The following is a 24,947-nucleotide window of genomic DNA, read 5'->3' on the forward strand; positions in this document are numbered from 1 at the left end:
CCTTTTCATGCCTTGAAGAGGTGTCATTTTGTGCCTTGAAATGAGCATTGTGCATGCTTATGTATTTAAGTTTTTGGGGCTGCCATATCAGTGGGTTTGGGGGCATATTTTGATGCATAAAAACTCTGTTTTGGGTTGCTTAGTTCATGCCATGTTTGCTTGGGGTAGGTGTCGAGCAATGCTCTCTTTTGTAGCCTTGAATATCTTCTATTTTGCATCCATTTCCTAGCATGTCTTGGTGTCATCTTTTGCATGCTTTTCAGAGTTTAACATGAGTGTTTAATGTCCAAGCATATTGCCTTTAAGTATGCTTAGAGTTGTCTCCTTCCATGCTTAGATGATAGGCCTTGGTGTGTGCATGCTTGCATGCATAAGTTGTGTCATTTTTGACCCTTTTGGCCACTGTTTTAGGGTGTGGCTGAGGCCTCCCATTTCAGTCTAAGTCTATTCTTGTACATAGTTGTATGTTTGACTTGTTGCCTCTCGTTGCATGCTTGCATTGTACCATGTTTGCATCACATGTTAAATCGCATTGTATTGCCTCTTGCATGATTAGCACATTGCATGTTTGCATAATAGATTGCATTGCATTTGGCATGTTTTGCATCTTCGCCTCATGTTGCATTCTTGAGCCATGTTTGTATACATGCATTGCATTGCTTGGTTTGAGGTGTCAAACCAAGCATGAGGATTGAGAGTGTTCGTACTCCAAGTGACGTAACACGTCTCAATCCTCGGTCGCCGACGCCCTTGATCTCAATATGATAGGGTGTTGGCATTCATCTCTTTTGTTGCATGCATTTTACATTGAATGGCAAATTTGGCCTCTTAGGCCATCATGCATCAAAATGCATAATTGATGGCCCAAGGGCTGAAGGTCATGCTCCCTTGAGTCCATTGCATGATGGGGAGTGTAGCCATGCTCACATTTACTTGAAAATTTCATGCCATACACTGCTTGCCCTCTGTTGCTGTCAACTGCAGGATTCTGCAGGAAGAAATAGCCGGCCGGCTACTTGGAGTGCCGACCGACCAAATACAATTAGCCGGTGGCTCAACCAATGGTCGATGACCATTCTCTTCGGCCGGTGGTGTTCCCACTTGGTCGATGATGATCCCCAGTGTTCAGAGAAGCATCCTTGGGACTTATGCAAATTTTCAAAGGAGCAGGGCAGTGTAAACAGGGGCAACAGTGCTATGGCAGCGAGTTTCCGAGCCTGACGAGTCAAGCATGCATCATTTGTGCATTCCGAGGCAGAGCTGCGACAGTCTCTTTAGCTTCACATTTAAATTATTTTTGTGATTAATTTGTTAATTAATTAAGAGGGTTTGTAATAATTAATTAGCTAGGATAGTTGATTCATTATTCGGACTGTATTATTCTTTTGGACCCTCCAAGCGAGGGCAATTGTGTAATAAGTGTGTGTGAGTGTGTGTATGTCTTCCAACCCCCACTTCTTTCTCCCTTTTACTTACCTGCTTTGATGGTTAGTACTAGAGCATATTTAATTTAGCATCCTTATGCTATGCATGCGTGCATCATTCATCAGTATTACATGTACCGAGTTCGGCGCATCATACTAATTGCATTCATGTTTCAATTCCAAATTGAATACGTGTTAGTTGTAGCACTTCGCGTGTCATTTTAGAATAGCCGAGCCTATTGTATTCGCATTCCTGCATGTGTTGCATTAGGCATTTCTGTATAGTTAGGATCATGCATGGATTTCTAACATAGCTTTTGTTTTGGCTTGGAGTACTCGGTAAGCTTTTACGCTTTAGCATCCTTGCATGCGTGTGAGTGTTGCCATGACAGCATGATTACCATGAGGCTATTTGCTTATGTGATATAACTGCTTGAATGCCTGTGGATGGAGGTTGAATTACCTGAATTAGAATAATGCATTAAAACCGTGAGTTTTAAGCCCACTTGATAGTGGCAAAAAACGATCTTTTCTAAAGCCCACTTGAGGGTGGCAAAACCTGCATTTTAGCCTACTTACGAGTAGCAAACTGCTTTCAAAAATAAACATGAAATGCTTTGTTCTAACTCAGGCGATTCAGTCTATGCTTGTATGCTGTGCGCATCACATAGTAAATCTAAGCTAATAACCGGAATAAGAACGCATAATGTTTTCAAAACAAGATATCATGGTTAGTAGAGGCCGATCTTCGGATCGGGCAAGAGGGGGTGCTCATAGCTGACCTTCCCCAATCGTACCCAAGTTCTCGAGCCGAGGCATCTCTGGTGATGACGACACGTGGCCTTAGGCAAACGAGTCAGGGTTTCCTAAATTCTCCCAAAATAAAATATTTAGATGGCGACTCTGAATCTGGCAAAGCAGTCCATGTTTGGCACCTCTTTACAAAAATTTGTTTTTCAAAACGATTTGCTGGATTTGGACTCTTTGGTTCAAATTAAGAACCGTGACAATTAGAGTCCAAGCTGTAGTGAGCCCAAAACGAACAGAATGGGACTCATCCTCCCAGGGCGTTCGGGGACGTCTACAAATACCAAGGAAATAACAAAGCTAACCCAAATCCTTAGTAAGAAAACTTGAGCCAAGATGATGAATAAAAGTCTGGATACCTTTCTTGTCACTTCTTGTGATGACAATATCATCAACATAGACAACTAATATAATAATGTCAATGCTTGTCCTTTTAAAGAAGATCGAGTGATCTACTTGGCTATGGGTCATGCCATGTGTGACGATCGCCTTACGAAATTTGTCAAACCACGCCCGTGGAGACTGTTTGAGGCCATAAATAGATTTTCTGAGATGACAAACACACTCCCCCTGGGACTCAAACCTTGGCGGCTGAGCTATGTAAACAGTCTCGATAAGATCACCATGAAGAAAGGTATTTTTGACATCAAGTTAATGAAGGGGCCAACTAAGAGAGGCTGCTAGAGAGATAATAATACGAACATAATTTAACTTGGCAACCGAAGAAATTTTTTTATTGTAATCAATGCCATAGGTTTGAGTGAATCCTTTGGCAACCAAATGGATTTTTAAACAATCAACAGTACCATTAGGATTTTTCTTGATAGTAAACACCCAACGACAACTAACCACCTATGCATCAATAGGTGTAGGAATAAGATCCCAAGTATGATTGAACTTCAGAGGCTACATTTCTTCCTCTATTGCTGTTTTCCAACCAAGATGAGAAAGAGCCTCCCTGTAAGACTTAGGAATAGTAGTAGAGGATACAAATAGAGAAAAAGGCTTACAAGAATGAGGCAAATGATCAATAGAGACGAAGTTTGATATAGGATGTTCAGTACATATGCGCTTACCTTTGCAAAGAGTCAAGATGATGAAGAGGTGGATCTGTAGACGTTGAGGCCAATGCGGGAAGGGATGGAATAGACTCCGCATTCTCATAGACAGGAACAATAGAGACACTTCGCGGGAGACGTCAAGAGACACTTCGTGACCGACAAGGAACATAGACCTGAGAGATAGAAGGAAGAGCAGGAACAATAGTAGAGATAACAGGTTTAATAGAAAAAGGTTCCTCTAGCTGACCATCCGCAGAAGAATAGTATGGACTTTCTTCAAAGAATATGACATCAGCACTAACGAATTGTTTGTGTAAAGTAGGATCGTAGTACCTACACCCTTTTTTAATATGAGAATAACCAAGAAAAATGCATTTGTGTGCACGAGGATCAAGTTTGTCTTGATTGGGACTAAGATTGTGAACAAAACAAATGCAGCCAAACACTATTGGGGGTAGTGAAAAAACATTTTTATTAGGAAACATTAGCTGAAAAGGTGATTTTCCTTGTAGAATATGAGAGGGCATTCTATTTAAAAGATATGCTGCAGTCATAATGGTATCACCCCAAAAGTGTTTAGGTACATTCATTTGAATCATGAGAGCGCAAGCAATAGCAAGAACAGGCCCATTCTTCCTTTCAACAATTCCATTTTGTTGAGGAGTATCAACACAAGATGTTTGATGAATGATACCTCTCGACTCAAAGAATTGTTGAAAGGTGCTGAGACAATATTCGAGAGCATTATCAGTCCGAAGGGCAAGAAGTTTAGCATTAAATTGATTGGTTATTTCAGCATAGAAGGATTAAAAAATAGTGAATAATTGAGATCGTTCTTTAAGCACATATGACCAAGTCAAACGAGAATGATCATCAATAAAAGTGACAAAATAAGGTGCACCAAATAAGCCAGTAGTTCTAGAAAGTCCTAAAACATCTGAGTGAACAAATTGAAAAGGATTTAAACAAGGTGCATCTGGTCAAAGCTTAAAAGAAGCACAACGATTTTTACTAAGTTCACAAGTATCACAATTAAACTTAGAGACAGAAGGTAAAGAATGAATTAAATGTTGTAAATTAAGTAAGGATGGGTGCCCAAGACGACAATGCCACTTGTACGAGGAAGTAGTATATTGGAGAGTTGCATGAGTCGAGTTGGAAGATGGCTAAAAATAGAAGAGTCCATCCCTGTCAAATGGCCCACCAATTGTCCTCTTTGTCTTTAGATCCTGAAAAACACAATGAGTGGGTTAAAAAGTTACTGAGCAACAGAGAGAATGGGTAAGCTTGCGCACAGATAATAAATTGAAAGGAAAGTGAGGCAGATATAACATAGAGGAAAAAGTAAGAGTAGGAGTCTAAACAGTACCAATTATGGAAACTAGTGTTTTAGTACCATTAGCAATAGTAACAAAGGAGAGAGAGGTAACATGAGAAAAATTGGAAAAAAGTGACAAATTACCTGTCATATGATCAGAGGCCCCCGAATCGATGACCCAAGGAATAGTAGATGATGAGAGAAAATAGGTATTACCTGAGGCAACTAGATTGGCTGCGGACGAGGGGGCATGGACACTCTGAAGCAAAGACTCATACTCGGATTTAGTCATAACAACTTGATCATTAGAGTGGCAGTAGGGTGTACATTATCGACAGAAGACTAATTAGCCCAAGAGGGTTTACCATGAAGTTTCCAGCAAAACGCAACAGTGTGGTTATTTTAACCACAATGAGTACAAGTCTTGGTGCTATGCCCACCGTGGCCACCACCACGACCACTGTTGGTACTACGACCTCCACGGCTAGCATCATAACCACGGAGAGGGCCAATAGGAGTGTCCAAGCATCCAATAGGGGCAGCCAGAGCAGAACGATCATCCTTTGTAGAGCCAAGAGAATGAATAGACGTATTTTGAACCCGAGCAAATATCTCGCTGACAGTAGGGATGTCTTTCCTAGAAAGAATTTGAGAACTAGTGGCAGCATGTTCCGAATTAAGTCTAGAGAGAAATTTAGCAACCTAGAATTCCTCTCGGTGTTGTCGCCGAGTCTTCAAATCAGTGGTCAACGATTGATAGATATTGAGTTCATCCCACATACCCTTAAGGATAGAAAAGTACTCTTCAACTAAACGATCACCTTGCTGAAGAGAAAAGATGCCCTGATAGAGTTGGTAGATGTGAGAAAGATTCTGCTCAAAGGAATATAACTCCTTAAGAATATCCCAAATATCTTTAAAGGATTCCAGACAAGAAACATTAGTAAAAACCTCTGGTGCCAAACTATTCCACAACCAGGTCATGATTTGTACATTTTTTTGCTCCCAGAAAGCAACTTTGGTTGCATCTGAGGGTTTGGTAGCCATAAGATAAGAGGCTTTGCCACATGCCTTTAAAAAAACAACGATAGCACGAGATCATTGAAGGTAATTAGAACCCTTCAAGGTGGTGTTAGTCATGGATCCAAAAAAGAAAGAGTCTTTGAAGTTATCTTTGCTGACTGTAGAGTCACCCATAGTAGTGGAAAGTCACAGAGGAAAAAAAATAAATAAATAAAAATAATGAGGCTGTGCAGATGAAACTATGAAGACAAATTTAGTCCCAAATTTTCTACTCTAATACCATGTCGAGAGAGTTGGGAAGGAAAAAAAAGATTTTTTCACTATATTCGTCTTATAAACAGGAAGCTTATTTATACAACAATTACAAGCTAAAATAGGAAACAGAAAATAAGGGCACAATATCCCACTGATTATGCTCTATCACACTAATTATGTTCTATCACAACTATACAATATATACTATATCAACAATATATATATATATATATATATTTCAAATAACAGGTTGCACTTGCAACCAAAAAAATAATAATTTGCACTGTTCCGGTCAACTGACTGGACGTTTGGGAGAATGTCCAGGCAGACGACCGGATAGACCCAATCTATTCTTTTCAAAATTTAAAATTCAAAAATTCCTTTCAAAACTCATAACCAAACAAATTTTCTCTTTTCAAAACTTAACTCACAATTCTACACTCAAATCACAACTCCAAAAAAAGAATCACAATTCCAAAACTAAACCAAATGCAACCTAAACCAGGCAGTTAACCATCAAACTAGACACCAAACTATAGCACCACCACCACCTCTCTCACCACTTTCCACAACGGCCGCCAACTACTACCTCAATCTCTTTTTTTATCTCTCTCACGCTCTCATTCTTGTCGGTGATAGAGTATTACTTCTACATTTGAAGAATCGCTTTGTCGGTGATTTTCTCTCTATCTCATATTTTGAATAGATTCATATTGCTGGGTTCAATTTTATGAATTTGGGTTTGATTTGGAGATTTGGGTTTGAATTTGATTTGGCTATCAATTTAGGTTTTGAAAAATCTAAAAACCCCGAGATATTGATTTGTGATTATGTATCAATTTTAAATAGTAAATAACAATCCCAATCAAACAATCAAAGGCAAATTGACACAATGATTTAACATGGAAAAATCACAATTGGAGCATCTCCAATTGTGATAAAAAAAAAACCATGGGCTAAAGCCACAAAATAATCCACTAAGAACGCAAAAAGAAATTACACAAGTGTACCCTCAATTACCTAGTGAATCCACACTTGAATTGAACCGACCCCTACATGCCTCTTCCACCATCGTTTTTACCTTGGAATTGTTTTGCCTAATGTTGAATCCACAATGTCGATGTCGAATCTACAATGATGAACCACTCAATCCACTAAAGCTTTAGGCCCAAGTTCTCTAGAATCCACCGAAGAATAACTATCTCTTTTGTGAATAAAGGAAAATAAACAAACCCTTAATGATGTTGATATGAAGTTCACGGATCCATTGATCACTTTTAAATCATCAAGGAAACACTCATAAAGCACCCTCTAATATAAAATGCTTTGTATCTTGTTCCTTTCTAAAAATCTGGACGACTCAAACCCTAGAAACAATGAATAGGGCACTTTATAGAAAACAGGATCACGCAGACCACTCGAGCACACATTTCACTGCTCGAATGGTTTGACTAAATGCAGTGCGAAACATATAGACTGATCGCTTGAGTGCAACTTTCACCACTCAAGTGGTAAAACTTTCTTTTCAGAAGTTCAGGCACTCTGTAAAAAAATACTAGATGATCTGTTTCTTTGCTCAAGAGCATAAACGACTGCTTGAGTGGTCAAATAACTTCAATAACTCAATCCCCGTACTTAGTCAGCGAAGTGGCAAACATAAAAGGATTAAGATTACAAACTCCTCTACATAGGCACAATTCTGGTTGGATTTGTATCTAAATGCTCAAAGCCTCACTGAAATAAAAAGATTGAATAAAATTATAACTGAAAGAAGTTTTGTCAAACGAGATTGCCAATTACCAAAACCTAACAGGTTTGATCTGGATTTAGTTTGAATTTGTTTTGTTATAGTGTTTTAGGTTTGATTTGCAACCTCTTTGTTGTGTGTTATGGTAGCTAAATATATTGATGGTGGAGTAGATATGGGTGCATATGGTGGGACGTGGGAGATGAGTGATGGTGCGAATAGAAGGTGAATGTGATAATAGGTTTGCGAAGTGGTGGTGATGAGTCTATGATGTGTTTTTCTGGGTCTATATTAAGTTGTTGGAATGTAGATAGGGCAGTTAATAGAATTGAAAATGGTGGTGAGTTGAATGGATGATAGTGGCGATCGAGGTGATAATGGTGGGTGATAGTGATTGATTTTGAGAGAGATGGTAAAGAACAACAAAGGAGCAAGAAAGGTCAAAAAAGAGGGTAAGAGTAAAATGATAATTTTATAGTTTCAATTAAGGGTATGGAAGTGTTTTCATATTTGCTATTACTCCTCTTAGTAGACAAATGCTGACAGGGGAGGTCAATGTAATTTTTAAAATGTCAGGGAGGGGCTTGTATTAAACTTAAGCCTCACCGGGTGTAAATGAAATTTATCCTAATTATTTTTCATAAATAATTTACACACAAGGTATTCTACAAAAAAGTTATTTAGATCACCAAAGTGAAGACTTATGGGATGCTGCCACTTAAATCTACGTAGTTTCGATTCAAAATTATGTCGTTTTTTGAATAAGTTATTTAGCACAATATTAAGCTTAAAACTACGTCATTTTGAATGTTTAAAAGTTGCAATTAATTTAGCTCTTTCAAATACAATTTGTAAGCCTTCCATCTTTAAAAAAGATTTACAATCTGCAGCCACAATAAAGTTTATAAAATTTAAAAAAAAAAAATTCTTTCCATCTTAAAAATAAAAAATCCAATCCGCAGCCACAATAAAGTAAAAAATTAAAAATTAAAAGTCTAAAAAATAGTACATGCTATATTTACAAACATTTAGGCAAAAAATAATTACAACAAAGCCCAAAAAAAAAAGTGCAATTTGTAGAAATACTAATAAAAAAAATTGCAATATGTAGGAATACTAATAATTATCATTGCCAAAAAGTAATGAACAAATACTACAAGTCTCAAAACACAACTTGAAGACTTTTACAGGTTGAATTTTTTATTTTTTTATTTTATTGTGGCTGTAGATTGGACTTTTTTTTTTAAGATGGAAAGGATTTTTTTATTTTTAATTTTATATACTTTATTGTGGTTGCAGATTGTAATTTTTTTTTTAAAGCTGGAAGGCCTACAAATTGTATTTGAAAGAGCTAAATTCATTGTAACTTTTAAACATTCAAAATGACGTAGTTTTAAGCTTAATATTGTGCTAAATGGCTTATTAAAAAATGATGTAGTTTTGAGTCAAAACTACGTAGTTTCAAGTGGCAGCAGTTATTGCTGTAAGAGACTCATAGCAGTATCCCCCAACCTATGGGATACAACAACACCGTCCAGTCTATCCAATCCCATCTGGATGGATGGGAGACCAATTTGATCCTTCGTGGGTCCCACAATAAGATTTGCATGTTCTCTCATAAAAAACAAATTGAATACCTAATTGATTAGAGAAAAGCCAATCTCCTTCAAGAATTATGTGCATCAACACATATGATAGCATTTAATCATGGTGATAATAAATATCAGGTGGCGAGCATAATTTATGTAGATTTGCCTGTTGGTACTGGATTCTCCTATGGTACTACCTCACTTGCTTCTAAATCTACTGATTTGGAATCATGTGACCACGCTTATGAATTTCTCAGGAAGGTAACTTTTTAACTCTTCAACAAAAGCAACAAGAAACAATGCTTAAGAGTAGATTTTGGCTTTAAATGAACAATTGTTCATAGCATTATACATTTGTACATAATTTCATAAAATAATTATTTTTATTTAAACATTTTGCAGTGGTTGATTGATCATTTAGAGTTCCTCTCAAACCCTATTTATGTGGGTGGAGACTCGTACAGTGGCCTTACAGTTCCAATAGTCGTTCAACTAATATCAAATGGTAAGAAATTAAAGGGCAAGTGAGGGAAAATTTAGGAAAAATAGGTTTTTATCTTGGTCCATTTATCGCTAGCGTCCTCTGTGATGTTAGTTTGCATCATAAAATCAATCTCTCTAAAAATATAGTAAAACTGCATATATCTTATCCTCTTTAAAAAATATTTATTGGATAAATGTATATTGCTTTACCATGAGTCCCATACATTGATTCTTTTTCACACATAATACCTTTTTATGCCACATTGGTCCTCTTCTTAAGTGGTTGTTGTAGGGTTGTTCACGGGTCAGTCTGGGTCGAGTTTGACCTTAACTCACCATCCAAATTAATCATATCAAGTTCACCATCTTTGCATCCGATCTCGATTGACCTTCTGATCGAAACCGTCTGTATAAAAGCATTCAGTTTCACAGTTGAAGTTGATCAGAGTCGGTTGGTGTTCACATGTGATGCCCAAAATAAATACAATAATCTATCCACAACATTAATAAATAACAACAATGATAATGTAATTATCTTTCATTAATTCCAATTTCTTGTACAAAAGAGTAGCATATGCGGATATACATTCACACGTCTAACCCTAAATCTATAACTTATGTTACATAGTAGAATGAAAGATAAACAATTAAGGTAATGCCCTAAAGGCTTACAACTTTCCAAGATAATACTTGGTTACAACAAAATGGATTTAAATCCAACATAGTTTAAGCCCTTGGCTTGTTCAACAATATATGCAAAATGAAGCTCTTCCTCTAAGTCCTCCTAAGCTATTGCTTTGGCGGAGGTATATCATCAACACCTGAAAAAGTTTTTCTTACATAGGGTGAGCCAAAACCCAATAGAAATAATCCAACACAGTATATGAGTCTTAACAAAGTTATAAGATAAATGCATATGTAATGCTTGTGCCCAAAACATTTTATATCTCTTTCGAACTATGCAATGACAGGTTTACATCATAATTCATAAAACATTTCATTTTCAATAGAAAACAAGGCAGTGAATCATAACTCTGGGAATCCCAAACAGATACAACTTTTCACGAAAATTTCATCCGTAGGAAACCGTAAACCGACACCTATGTAAACATAGGCTATACAAGCACTACTATTGCCATTTTACGAAAATTTCGTCCGAGAGATCGGCACCCATGTACACGCGCGATTTTTAGGACTTTCACCATGGATACACATGTCAACTTATTTCAACAAGACATTCACCCATTTTTCTCAAAACAATAACATTTACAATGTGTTAAATATGCAACAATGCTCAATGCAAATGAATGAAAAATTGGTTTTAATTCGCCTAATCCTCATGCCATTTCTACAATAATCAGAGCTATCCTCCACCGACAGTCCAAAATCGATATTTCTAATCAATAGAAAATTCTAATAACAATAAATATTTTCATGATTTCCAAAATGTGAGCGATATTATATATCCAACTCCACCATCATCATAAATATCCACATTCTTTCCAATCTTACAAAACCAGCATCATCTTTCAATGTTTTCCAACATAAGTCAAAACCCATAGTTTTGGAACAAAATCTCATTTTCTTTCAAAATCACTTTTGAATGAAGAAGACCATTAATTCAGCATATAATAACCATCATCACATCACCACAATCTTTTTCCGTGGTTCCATTTGAAAACCCCTCTTTTGATTTCAAACCAAAACCTTAGACTTTTGTTCAAAATTCCCAAACCACAATCTTGTTTTGAAAAATAAATAACTAAGTTAAAAATTATACAAAAGTGTGGAGAAATCCCTACCTCAAGCTTTGAAAGGAAAGAGGAGAATTCGGAGAAAACTCGACGTCGATGAAACCAAGAACTTTTTGGATCAAAGGAGGCCCTTGACAAGATCTACAACCTATCCCAAAGGACCAAGATGAGAAGATACCTTTAGATGAGTAGATCTGAAGATCTTAAGTGGGAAAAAGTTAAGTTTAGAGAGAGAAGAGAGGAATCACGATTTGAGAGGAAAATGAGAAGGAAATAATAAGAGGAAAGTATTTTGGAGCCTATTTATAGTGGCGGGGTACTGATAGAATAATAACCTAAAGTCAATGAAAAGAACAAGTCAAAATCTCCAAAAAGTAAGGTCCAAAACGACCCAAAAATCTGGAAATAACTCATAGGGATCGACCCCCAAGTCGGTGGTGTCGACCCTTAGGAAGAAATGCCAAAAACACCAATGTTTGCAGCGGACAAGGTGTCGATCCCAGAACCCGTGGTATCGACACGAAATTTCAGTAAAAAAATCAAGACTCAGCAGCAGATAAGTGTCGACACCACCCAGACTAGTGTCGATCCTAGAGGCCAACAACAAAAGACAAGTGTCGACACCACCAAGACTGGTGTAGACCCCAAATTTCAGTAACTACACCAAGAACATAGTAACAAGGCCGTGTCGACACCACCAAGCCTAGTGTCAACCCTAGGAGTAGAACAAAACAAGAAAAGGAAGGCATTGTCGACACCACCAAGAATGGTGTCGTCTCCTGAAACCAAAACCAAATATGAAGAGAAATGGAACGACCATCACGGACAAGGTTTTTCGGATTCAAAGGTAATAAACGGATCGGGTCTAAATCAGGATCGCTATATCACAAAAACAAATAGAGAAAAAAAAAATCGAAAAACTCTTGCATCTCATATATATATATATATATATATTATAAAAAGTAATATTTTTCTCATATTTAGGTGGCACATTATAAAAACATATTTTTTTTTAAGAGAGCCACATCAACATGTATTTTCTTAATTACATAAAGAGTTTTACACAAATCCAAACCTAATTTAAATTATACCAACTTTACCTATTTTATATAAACTCTATTTGACAAATATTTCTTTTCTATGTATTCTTTATCGTAAATTGAGATAATCTATAAATCCAATACCAATTTTGTATTTCACGTTTTTCTTTTTAATTTTTTCAAGGGTATTAAATTTTTTTTAATGTTGCATTACCTTTTTTTTTACGCATTATTCTATACCCAATACTAATTCTATATTATTTTATATTATGGTCTTGTCGTTTAAATTTTATAGTGATTCTATATATTAAAATTATATTTCATTTCTTATATTATTTTATATAATCACAATTCATAGAAGAAAAAACATGTACAACAATGATATTCTAAAATTTAGATTTACTGTTTGATTTACTTTTTCAATTGTTAAACAGTAAATTCTTTTATATTTTCATCATTTTTTCTTTTTGGGTTTAGATGTTATGTGATTTTTTCTTAGTTAGTCGTTATTGAATTTCTTTTATATAGTTGATAGTTTAATTTAATTAAGAGTGTTTATTTTACAATTTTATAATTTAATAAATATATGTATCATATAAAATCATTATATGATAATCCAATAACAACATATTTATATTTAATTTTTTTTAATAAATTTAATATAATTTCTATTTCTACAAAAAAAAAAAATTCTCTAAATGAATATAAAAGAAAATTAAATAGTTAGAATTACTTTTAATTTTATATTACTAATTATTTTTCTAATTTAACTATTATTTTTAATATCAAAATGAGTATTCATTTTATTATTTTATAATTTAATATATATCATACAAAATTATTATATGATAACTACACTTTTATAATACGATAGAATTAAAATTATCAAAATACACAAATAATTTAACTAAAATAATATATATAAGTATTCAAGTAATAATTTTATAGAACAACAATACTAATATTATCAAAATAAATAATTAAAATTATTCTTTTATAATAAACATTGTACCATCAAATATTTTTTGAAAAAAAAAAAAACATGTGCATTACACGAATCAACTGTCAACTAAGTTAAAGTTAATTTTTTTTAATTTTTTTGATTTTTTTTAAATTATATCATTTCTTTATTATTTTTTATATATTTAAAAAAATTAAAAAATTAAATTTTAGAGATAAAAGAGAGATTTATGATGACACTTGAAAAGTGGTGACAAATATTGGGAAATGTACCGTCCTTTGAGAGAGAGAGAGAGAGTGAGTGTGTTATAAATGAGAGAGGAGAAGTGATCATATATGAGAACAATTGTGATATAGAGCTTACCCTCTAAAACAAAAAACAAAAAAAAAAAAATTGTGATATAGAGTTCTAATGGTTGAGTTTTAAATCTAATTTTACAGAGTTGATAGGGTAAAAAAATAAAAATAAAAAATAAAAACAAACAAACAAACGAAAATTAAGTATAAATCACGTCATAAATGAATCTTATCTATCAAAACTCTCCCTAAAATTCTCCTTTTAGAGTGTCAAACCATTCGCCGTATGAGAAAAGTTAGTCACCAACCCAAACAATATTTACATTCTCAAGGCCACGTACTGATAAGGAATAGAGAGAAAAATGATCTTGACAAGTGTAATCCAATTCTCCTACCAGATGAAGTAATGTGTAAATATTAATAAGATATAGGCTTGTTTTGGAAAATTGGCTTTGAGTCATTTTTTTTTGAATTTTTTTTTTTTATTTAGGAAGTTGGTTTTTAGTCAATGGTAAAATTACAATTCTATCTCTCATGGATCAAAATGTGTTACATGCGTGAAGTTATAAATATTTAAACTAAATGGGAGTAGTTTGGTCATTTTATTATGATTTGACATCATAAACAAATATTAATAAAAAAAACCAAAAGTCACTCTTTACCAACTTCCCAAATCATGTCTAAAAAAACCAAAAACTTAATTAAAAGTCAAAAAATTACTTTTTACCATCTTTTCAAAATAGGCCATAATCTCCATAGCTTTTCGGAGCCGACCGCTTTTGATAAATTCGGTTTGGATTGGTCGGTTTCTTCAGGTGAGGCAGCTCTATGAACAGCCCTAAGGCCTTTATTCTATTATTAACTCTTTAAAATTAGGGGAGAAAAAAAATCCTAAAGTAGACCAAAAATGTTAAAAATCTTAAAATTTTTATTAAAATTTTTACTAAATATCTTACATGAGTGTGAGACTCATATAAAATTCACATAGTATGAATCTCACACTTATATGAAATATTTGATAAAAATTTTAATAAAATTTTTAAAATCTCTAATACTACTAGAGATAAACTAATAAAAAATGAAACAAACTAGTTAAACTTAGTATTTATATATCTGTTTTTTCTTTTTTTCTTTTCTTTTTTTTTTTAATCTTGCTATTTACACAAAAATCAATGTAAAGGAGCAATGGAAACTGTAAAGGAAAATGTTTGGTAACTCAAAATTTTGTGACTCAAATGGCTCAAATCTGTAAAAACGACGTTGTTTTACACTCATTTACACTCAAAACGACGTCGTTTTGAGTGATTTGAGCCATTTGAGTCACAAAATTTTGAACTACCAAGCATTGTTGAACTGTAAAAGCATGTGAGCGACATGCCATGATTAAAGTCCCATTTGGAAATAGGTTATTTTAATAATTTTTTGCCTTTCATAAAAAAATATATAAAAAAGTAGAGAGTGATATGACAATTTATAATTACTTTTTGACTTTTTAACTGAAATTGAAAGTTGCTAAACGAAAACTAAATATAGTCCGCTCTATTGAATACTTTTGATTTCTTCTCAAAAAAAAAAAAAAAAAAAAGAACTCATGATTTGTTTGTAGAGAAAATATCATTTTGCCTCCCAAACTTTTACACAATTTTCAATTTGACCTCTAAATTTCAATTAATATCAGTTTTACATTCAACTTTCAAAATTTTGATCAATTTGGCCCCTTCCATCAAATTCTATCTATAATTGGATGAAATATGCCGACGTGGCACTAAAATTCATTTAGAATTTCATTTTAGCCTCCAAACTATACCTTAAAAATTAATTTGCCCCCAAATATAAAAAAAAATTAAATATTTAATAAATAAAATTTTATCTCAATAATGAAAAAATTAAATTTTAAATAATATATACTTTGCAAAAAAAATAATAAAAAATACAAAAATCCTTGTTTAGAATTATCTTAAGGTTATGAAGTATGGATAATTCGACAAACATGTCGTACCCATACCGGATATTTACCAACATATGGTATTTATGCATACGTACCTGGTACACATAAACGTACTCAAATTTTTTCTTCTTAATTTCTGGTGTACCCATACATATCTATTATATACCCAAGTCGTGCCTTACATCAGTCGAAACAATATTTTCTTCTATTACAAAGATAAAATATCTTTTACTAGACTTTTTTCTTTTTTAATTTTGTACTTAGTATGGTTTTAAAATTAAGTTATGATTTGTAAGTTATTTAATATAATAATATTTAATTTTGATTAATCTTATACATTTACTTTTGGCATTAAATGTCAATTGTATGTTAGATTTAACAAATTAAACCATTTAATCAATTTTTGTATTATTTTAAATTAAAAATAAATATTTTTTACAAACGTATTAAGTCGTACCTGTATCGTACCAACACCAGTACTCATACCCATTCCTGTGCTTCATAAGTCTCAAATAATCTCAAGTTGATTATGGAGAAACTTATTGAGTCGAAAATTTTTTTGCTACTCTATGTGTGTGTACGTGCGCAATTGTAAATCCAAATTAATTTCAATAGAATTGATTAACTAATAGTAATTTCAAAATTCAGTTCGAAAAATTTTCAAAATTCGGTAAGTGCCAGGTACGGGTACGACATATTTGTTGAAATACCCATACTTAATAGTCTCAAGATAATTTTAAATGAGGATTTATATATATATATATATTGCAAAGTATATATTATTTAAAATTTAATTTTTTCATTATTGAGATAAAAAAATTATATATTAAATATTTAAATTTAATTTTTTTTATGTTTTGAGGGCAAATTGATTTTTAAGGTATAGTTTGGGAGATAAAATGAAATTCCAAATGAATTTTGGTACCACGTCAGCGCAATCCGTCCAATTATAGACGAAATATAGTGTTAGGGGTCAAATTGATCAAAATTTTAAAAGTTTGAGTGTAAAATTGATATTAATTAAAGTCTGAGAATCAAATTAAAAAATGCATAAAAATTTAAGGGGCAAAATAATATTTGTCTTTGTTTTTACCTCAATAAAGAAGATTTTGAATCTCCTTTGTTTGTACCTCAATGAAGGAGACTTAGGTGTGTTTGGTTTGTCTTTGTAGATTAGTTTTTGAGATAAAAAAAGTACAAAAATTTATTTGGTTGGTTTTTTTTTTAAATATTCTTTATAAAAATAACTTTGATTTTTTTTGTAGAGTAAGTTTTGAGATAAAAAATACAAAAACTTCTTTGGTAACTTGTTTGGTTTGTCTTTTTTAAAATATTCTCTCTAAAATAACTTTGGTTTTTTTGTAGAGTAGTTTTTGAGATAAAAAAGTACAAAAACTTATTTAGTTTGCCTTTTTGTAGAGTAGTTTTTGAGATAAAAGTACAAAAATTTATTTGGTTTGCCTTTTTTGCAAACATGTTTCAAAAGTAATCCTGGAAATTGGATAACCAAACACATTTTTGAGAATTTTTTTAAAATCTGTTTGGTTTGATTACTTTTAAAAAAGTGTTTATAGAGTATATTTTCAAAAAAAATTTCCCAAAATCAAACCAAACAAGGCCTTGGAATCTCCTAGGCGCTTGAAGTTTGAAGTATGATAATTGGGACAAACTAAGCTAACTTTGGAATTGGAAATGGAAATGGAAATGAAAATGAAAAATACAGTAAGCTAATAAGTTTGAAGTATAATAATTGGGACAAACTAAGCTTACTTTGGAAATGGAAATGACAAATGCAGTAAGCTAATGAAGTTGTTGGTTCTCTAAAGTTAAAAAGACACTAGTCTTGAGAGATAACTGCTAAGTATTTACTGAATTGATTGGATGATTAATTGGGGTTTTTCCCATCTTGAAATGGCCTTTATATACCTCCAAGTATATCCCTCAACTGCTTTTGGATAGTGGTCTAGAGTGCCAAGTGTCCCTCAACAGCCATGTTGCCCAAATATCTCTGATGTATCCCTCAACAATTGAGGGTGGTTGTCCTTTTTCCTTCTGGTCATTAGATCAAGTAGTAGTGTGCCTCGAATTTAAATGAATGGGTGCGACATACCCATGTCTCCGATCCATATCCCAAGATTGTAGTTCCATGATGGTTAATAAGAACAATGGTTAGTAGACGTCTCCTTGAAAAATGTACACCATTTGCAACGAGGTAATATCTCAACATATTAATAGGAAACCATCATTATTCCATTATTTGATAAGTACACCTAATAAAATTATCCAGCATTTTCACTCTCGTGGGTTACCCATGCGACATATCACCTTCTGATCTGAATGTTACTCCCCAAAAATAACTTTATAAAACTTTACAAATCTACCAATTCACCAAAATTACCATTCTCACAGAATAATCTTCTCGTATAATCCTTTTGATCAAGTTTGCACTCATCCAAACATCATCTCTTTACTACCTAAAAACACACGTGAGTTAGCCGGCAGATGTGTGCCAGAAACCCCTTTGATGCTTAAGTTAGCAAGTATAGAAATAAGCTCTGTGTATTTGAGAGTAAGAATTGTCATAGTTGTACATAGGTCATGTCATGAGTGATTCCACCTGGCACAATCATAGTGAGACTCCAACTTTCCTTAATAGAGTCCTCCTAGGAATCACACTCCCAAGGATAATGCCTATCCTGATAACACCTTACGTACTACCCACCAAGTGAGATGGTTGACAAATTCCCAGTAGGACTTTAACTCTCCTTAGTAGAGTCCTCCTAGGAGTCTCATGCCCAAGGATAATGCTTATCCTTAGAACACCCTCATCACTACAAGCCAACTGAGATGGCTACACCCTTTTGCTCGGATATACATTCCTGACCGAGCTGCCTTATCTTGGTCTCATGCCATTCTAGCCATGTGACCGGAAGCCGATCTATCGAATGGCACCCTACTGAGCTACACATAGCTCGACCCTCTCTATTGACAACATCTCGGTCTGATAACAGACAACCTTTAGATAGCTAGGTCCAGGCCCTAACAACCCATCTCTAACTAGCCTAGTGTTTTCTTAGCGCAAGATTGAGCTACACCAGCTCTTATCTCGGTCCATTGTGTGGCCCAACTTCCAAAGAAGACTTTTCTTAGTTCGGCCCAATTTGTTCACAAATTATCCTCTCAATTGCCCCTTAATTCTATCTGCATAGCATGATTGGGATTATTTTCCTCCAACCGAGCTAAGAACGCCCAACTCTGTCAAGCTAGAAAAGTTGTTCAGTTTCACATCTCGTTCGGCTCCAATAAGTCTTGTCAGTTGCTCAGTACGTCCTTTCACTAATCTTGTATGTCTAACACGACGTCATTCCTAGGATACGTGACGTGCCCCCATTAGCCCTGTTCTCCTATTACAGCCTTCATGCACCTCCCAAAAATTTAAACAGCGTCGCCTTTTTTTTTCAATGTATAAATCCTTCGAGTTCGCAATCATATGAGGATGCGTTCTTTTTGTGTCTCGCCAAGCAGACTAACCCATTTTACACTAACCCTGCCAACCTTCTTTGGCCGAGATAACCATCTCAGTCTAAGAGTTCATAATTTTTGTTCGTCAAACCTGCCAACTTTTATCGGCCGAGATAAGTATCTCGGTCAAATAGTACAAAAATTTTGTTGGTCAAACCTGCTAGCCTTCATTGGCCGAGATAAGCATCTCGGTAAAATAGTGCAAAAATTTTGTTGGTCAAACTTACCAACCTTCACTGCCTCCAGTTAGGAAAAAAGTATAAAAATTTTGTTAGTCAAACCTGTCAACCTTCATTGCCCCCAGTTGGGCAAAGAATGCAAAAAGTTTGTTGGTCAAACCTGCTAATAACCTTCATTGGCCGAGATAAGCATCTCGGTCAAAAAGTGCAAAAATTTTATTGGTCAAACATGCCAACATTTATTGCCCCAATTAGGCAAAGAGTGCAAAAATTTTATTGATTAAATTTGCCAACCTTTATTTCCCTCAAGTTGGGCAAAGAGTGCAAAAAAATTTGTTAAAAAGAGTTAGTCAAACTTGCCAACCCATTTTGCTCCTAGTTGGACAAAGATTTTTGAACGGTCAGTCCTTCTTGTCGACCGTGTTAACTTCTGCCAAAGGCTTTTTGTCCGACATCGCTATTTGTGGACGCGCCCTCGGGCTTTATGCCACCACAGTTCGGACTCCCTTTTGTGTCACGGTTCTTAGTCTGAACCAAAGAGTCCAAATCCGGCAAATCGTTTTGAGAAAATAGATTTTTAGAAAAGAAGTGCCAAATATGGACTGCTTTGCCAGATACAAAGTCGCCACCTAAATATTTTTTAATGGGGAAATTTAGGAAACCCTAACTCGTTTGCCTAAGGCCACGTGTCCGTCATTACCAAAGTTGCCTCGGCTTGGGAACTTGGGTACGATTGGGGAAGGTCAGCTATGAGCACCCCCTCTCGCCCGATCCGAAGATCGGCCTCTACTAACCGTGATATCCAATTTTGAAAATGTTATGTGTTCTTATGCCGGTTAATTAGCTAGAATTACTATGTGATGCGCACAGCAAAACAAGTATAGAGTAGATCGTCTAATTTGGAACAAAGCATCGCATATCCATTTGTTTGGAAAATATTTTGAAATTTGCCACTCGCGAGTAGGCTAAAACACGGATTTTGATGAGTTGTTCCAACTCAAGCAATCCAACCTTCACCCACAGGCATTCAGGCAGTTCATATCACATATGCATCTAGCCACATGGTAAGCATGCTATCATGTTAACATTCACACTCGTGCGAGATGCTAAAGCACAAAATACTTACAGTGTACTCCAAGCCAAAACAAAGAACTTGTTAGTAGTCAATGTATGATCCAAGTCCATGTTAAGTGCCTAATGCAATGCATACAGAATGCAATTAGGATAGGCTCGGCTAATCCTAGGATGGCATGTAAAATGCAACCATTTGATGCACGTATTCAAGTTAGATTTGAAATACTTATGCAGTTAGCATGATGCGCCGAGCCCGGTGCATGCGATACTGATGAATGATGCACGCATGCATAGCATACGGTATGCTAAATTAAATATGCCCTAATACTAACCATCAAAGCAGGTAAGTAAAAGGGAGAAAGAAGTGGGGGCTGGAAAACATGCACACACGCACCCACACTTATTACAAATTCGCCCTCGCTCGGAGGGACCAAAAGAATAATACAATTAATTAACCTACAAGCTAATTAATTATTATAGACAAATCAAACTAGTTAAGAAAATTAACTAATCTAATAAAACAGTAAACAGCCTCAGAAGAGGGCCCAATGCAATGCATGCTTGGTTCCGTTCGGAAGTCCACTGCCATGCACAAGTTGCCTCTGTTTTTACTGTTTGGCACCTCTGAAAATTGCACAAACTCCAAGGTTGCTTCTCTGAGTTCTGTGGAACACCACTGGCCATGAGGAATGGTCACCGGCCATGGGGAATGGTCATCGACCACCTATGGAGATATCGGCCACAAATTGTTGGTCGGTCGGCACTGTGCATAGCCGACCGGCCAAAACTTCCTGCAGAACCTGTTTTGACAGCAACAGAGGGCAAAACAAGGCATGGCAATGCATTTCAAGCAAATGTGTGCACCAACACATCCCTTATCATGTTTGTGACTCAAAGGGACATGGCTCTCAATTCTCAGACCATCAATCGCGTATTTCAATGTGTGATGGCCCAAGAAACCAAGTATGCACTTTGATTTCAAATAAGATGCACATCAAACAAACAAGTGAGGCTCAACCTCTATCATACTCAATTCAAGAGGTAAAGCATGCATGCCAATGCAATGCAACCTAGGCATGTTAACTACGTATGCAACATGGGCATGCAATGCACAATGCATACTAGGCATACAACCTATGCAAGCAAACATGCAAGGCATGAGGCAATGCAAACCAACAAGTGTGCAAGATGCAATGTGGATGTTCAAGCATGCAACAACACATGGAGCAAACATGTTAAACAACTTAAACATGTAACAACACACAAGTATGTAACAACACATAAGGTGAGCATGCAACAACATGCAAATAATGGACTTAAACTGATTTGGGCAGCTCTATACTAAGCCCAAAACAGTGGCCAATTGCTAAGAGAATGAGGACCAAATAACATGCAAGCATGCATGCACACAAGGACCAACACTTAGGCATCGAAGAGCAACTCTCAAGCACACTTAAGAGGATGAAAACATGGACAAATGGCATGAATTATAAGCTCTGAAAATCAAGTCATGAAAGGTGCTAAACCAACTAGACAAGACAAACAAGGCATGCAAGCAAAGCCAAAATTCAAGGCAAGCCAAAGGTGTATTGAACTACACTTAGCAAAATCGAACATAGCATGAATTAAGCAACCAAAATAAGAGTTTTAGCATATTAAGACAAAGCCAATAACACATCTAGATGGCATCTAAATGGCTTAAACATGCAAGCATGCACAAGGGCCTAAACAAAGGGCATAAGACAATAACCTTTTAACACATTAAAGGGGCATCAAATGCAAGCATACAAGCATGTCATGAGGACTGAAATGACATGTTAAATGGTTCCAAACCACTGGAATAATGCAAGTAATGCATGCTCATGGTTCATACACTTGAGGCTTACAAGCCAAGAATGCAAAGAGGCTAAACAAAGCGTAGCAAGCATGGCTAAGACAACCTACATCAGACCTTAAGCATGGCAAAACAAGCCTAAAAGCTTCACAAAGCTTGGCCAAAATAAGCAAGCATGGTAATCTACATACTAAGTACATGTTAAGGCAAATGATGGCATTACAAGACATGTATGCTAAACAAGCATGGTGTGCCTAAACCAACATAAAACAGTGCTATAGCATGGCAAAATAATACTAAATAGCAGCTAAGATATGACCAACATGAACCTAAATAAGATGCTCACTCAAGAGGCTAAAATGGCACTTTCCAAGGACAACAAGGAGAGGGGGAGGCCCTCTCCTTCTTAGGACCTCAAGACACTATGCTCACCACTGAAATCCCTCAAGATTTCAGTGGTGAGGAGGCCTAAACAAGGTGGTCCCGGAGCTCAACCAAAATGGCACAAAATGGGGCCAAACAAGCCCTAAGAGGGGTCAAACAACCCCAAAGCTCAAAACACTCTTAAACAACTATTTAGAGCAGGCAAAAACAAGACTTTTATATGTTATACACAAAGTCTAAAAATAGTTGCAAGATAGGTGAAAAAGCTATGCAAAAATGGAAAAAAAAGGGTAAGATTGTTACCCTTGTAGACCCTCTTAAAAAATGGAAGACCAACAGCTTCCTTAGGTTCAAACCAGTCCAAAATCTCCAAGAACAAGCCCCTTATGCCTCAGCAACTAAGGTATGGTGCAATGGTAGGTGTTTGTGTGCAAAACTAAGACTAAGCACACACAAAACACTCAAGAGAGGAAGAGATATAGAGATAGAGTATAAACAAACCCTAACCCTAAAACTCAAAGCTCTAAAAATTTTTTGTAATCCTAATGGAGGGAGAAGAGGCTCCCTCTTATAGACAATCCCTCTTGTAAAGCTTTCCAAACAAGCTAGTCAAGAGGGAGATCCCTGCATACATGTGTATGGAGGGGAGCAAAGTGCATGCCAGCTGGCACAGCTGGCATAAAAATATCTGCAAAAGCAGATGAACAGTGGTCGGCCAGCCAAAAATGCAATTTGACCAAAATAGATGGCCGGTCGACCATCTAGAGTGTCGGCCGACCAAATATTTGGCCGATGGCAACAAAACCCAGCCGGTGGCCTCAAGCCATGGCCGGTGATGTGTGGGCATGGCCAACAAGCCATTCCCTACCCCTCAAAGGTAAAACACGAGTGTTTGGTGCAAAACCAATCACAAAACAGTTGAGTCGAGAGATCCTGAGGCAGGGCGCGTGGCCGAGACCTCCGGGAACTCAAGACGAACATAAATATGGATGATCACCGAGTGTTCAAACGGTGACGTCCAAGTCTTGAGGACGGTCAAAAATGGGGTGTCTACACCGTTGTGCTGGACTCTACCTTGGCACCCTATCTTCCTCTACCCGGATGTATTAGTGCACTCTCTCCATCAAGGCTTCCACAGTGAGGGGCGGCGTCATTGTCATTGAATCCCTCAACTTATGACCCACAGGCAAACTCCGCTTATACTGTGCGATAGCTAAGTTGGTGGGGCAATCACCTATTTGGTTGAAGGTCTCCCAATACCTGTTGTTGTAAGCCTTCAATGTTTCTTTCTCGCCTATGTTAGTGGTGAGCAGGTGGTCTATCTCAATTGGAGTTTTGGTGTTTGTCTTGAACCTGGTGACAAATGCCTTCGCCAATTATGCCCATGAGACGATGCTACCTTTTGGCAGCCTCTCAAACCAAGTCAAACCCAGGTCACCTAAGCTTGATGGAAACAAAATACACATTAGAGCATCGTTCCGTCGATGTATGGCCATAACTTGGTGAAAGTGGCGAAAGTGTATGTAAGGGTCTGACTTTCCCTCATAGGTTGTGAACTTAGGCTGGTTGAAGCCCAAGGGTAATGGTGTGTTCTTTATCGCTGGATCGAACGGCGAACTTTGCAACCTTGCTAACGCTTTGTCTACTGGGTCGTAAGCAAGGTGTGGCATTGGCATCCAACCTTGACACTTCCGTGTGTCCTAGGAGCTAGTCACTACAGAGTAGAGATCCTTTGGGGGTCGTGTGCCTAGGTGTCCTCTCTCCTTCGAGCCCTTTCTTCTAGCACGGTCCGTTGGTCTGCCGACCTAGGCAACTTGGTGTGCTGAGAAGTGGTTTGATGCGTATGAGAAGGTCAATAATTGCTTCCCTCCGTGTAAGACCTTTCAGTCCTCATTCTCTTAGACCTAGACTAACGAGGCCTAGAGGCCGTATATTCTTTTATCCTTGGGAGTGTGAGAGTGACAAGGACTTCAACCCCATTTTTCTCGCCTCCCTCCGTGGGTTTCGTCACTGGTGGTCCAAGTCTACCATGGGCGGGACAAAAAGTAAATCGTCTCGCCTTCTGTCCCCTTCTAAAGTATGTCCATCGATAACAAACTGAGGCAAGTCTTCATTGTGCGCCATTGAAATCAGTTGAAGGAAAACTTAATCAAAAGGTTTATTCTCTGTGATAGTTTCCCACAAACGGTGTCAATTGTACGAGTACAGAATAATCTTCTCATATAATCTTGTTGATCAAGTTTGCACT

General features: G+C 36.1%; 1 protein-coding gene across 3 annotated transcripts in view; it reads left to right on the plus strand.

Moving 5' to 3' along the window:
- The window catches only part of LOC114271615 (serine carboxypeptidase-like 7), a 57,315-nt gene that overhangs the window by 9,853 nt on the left and 22,515 nt on the right, over window positions 1-24,947 (plus strand). For all 3 annotated transcript variants that reach the window (XM_082893936.1, XM_082893937.1, XM_082893935.1), the window contains exons 4-5: window positions 9,363-9,485; window positions 9,627-9,729. In XM_082893936.1, coding sequence (XP_082750062.1) covers window positions 9,363-9,485; window positions 9,627-9,729 — 226 coding nt within the window. The remainder of the gene's footprint in view (window positions 1-9,362; window positions 9,486-9,626; window positions 9,730-24,947) is intronic.

The sequence above is a fragment of the Camellia sinensis genome, chromosome 11, assembly GCF_055761805.1.
Source record: "Camellia sinensis isolate YWXY chromosome 11, ASM5576180v1, whole genome shotgun sequence".
Classification (NCBI taxonomy): domain Eukaryota; kingdom Viridiplantae; phylum Streptophyta; class Magnoliopsida; order Ericales; family Theaceae; genus Camellia; species Camellia sinensis.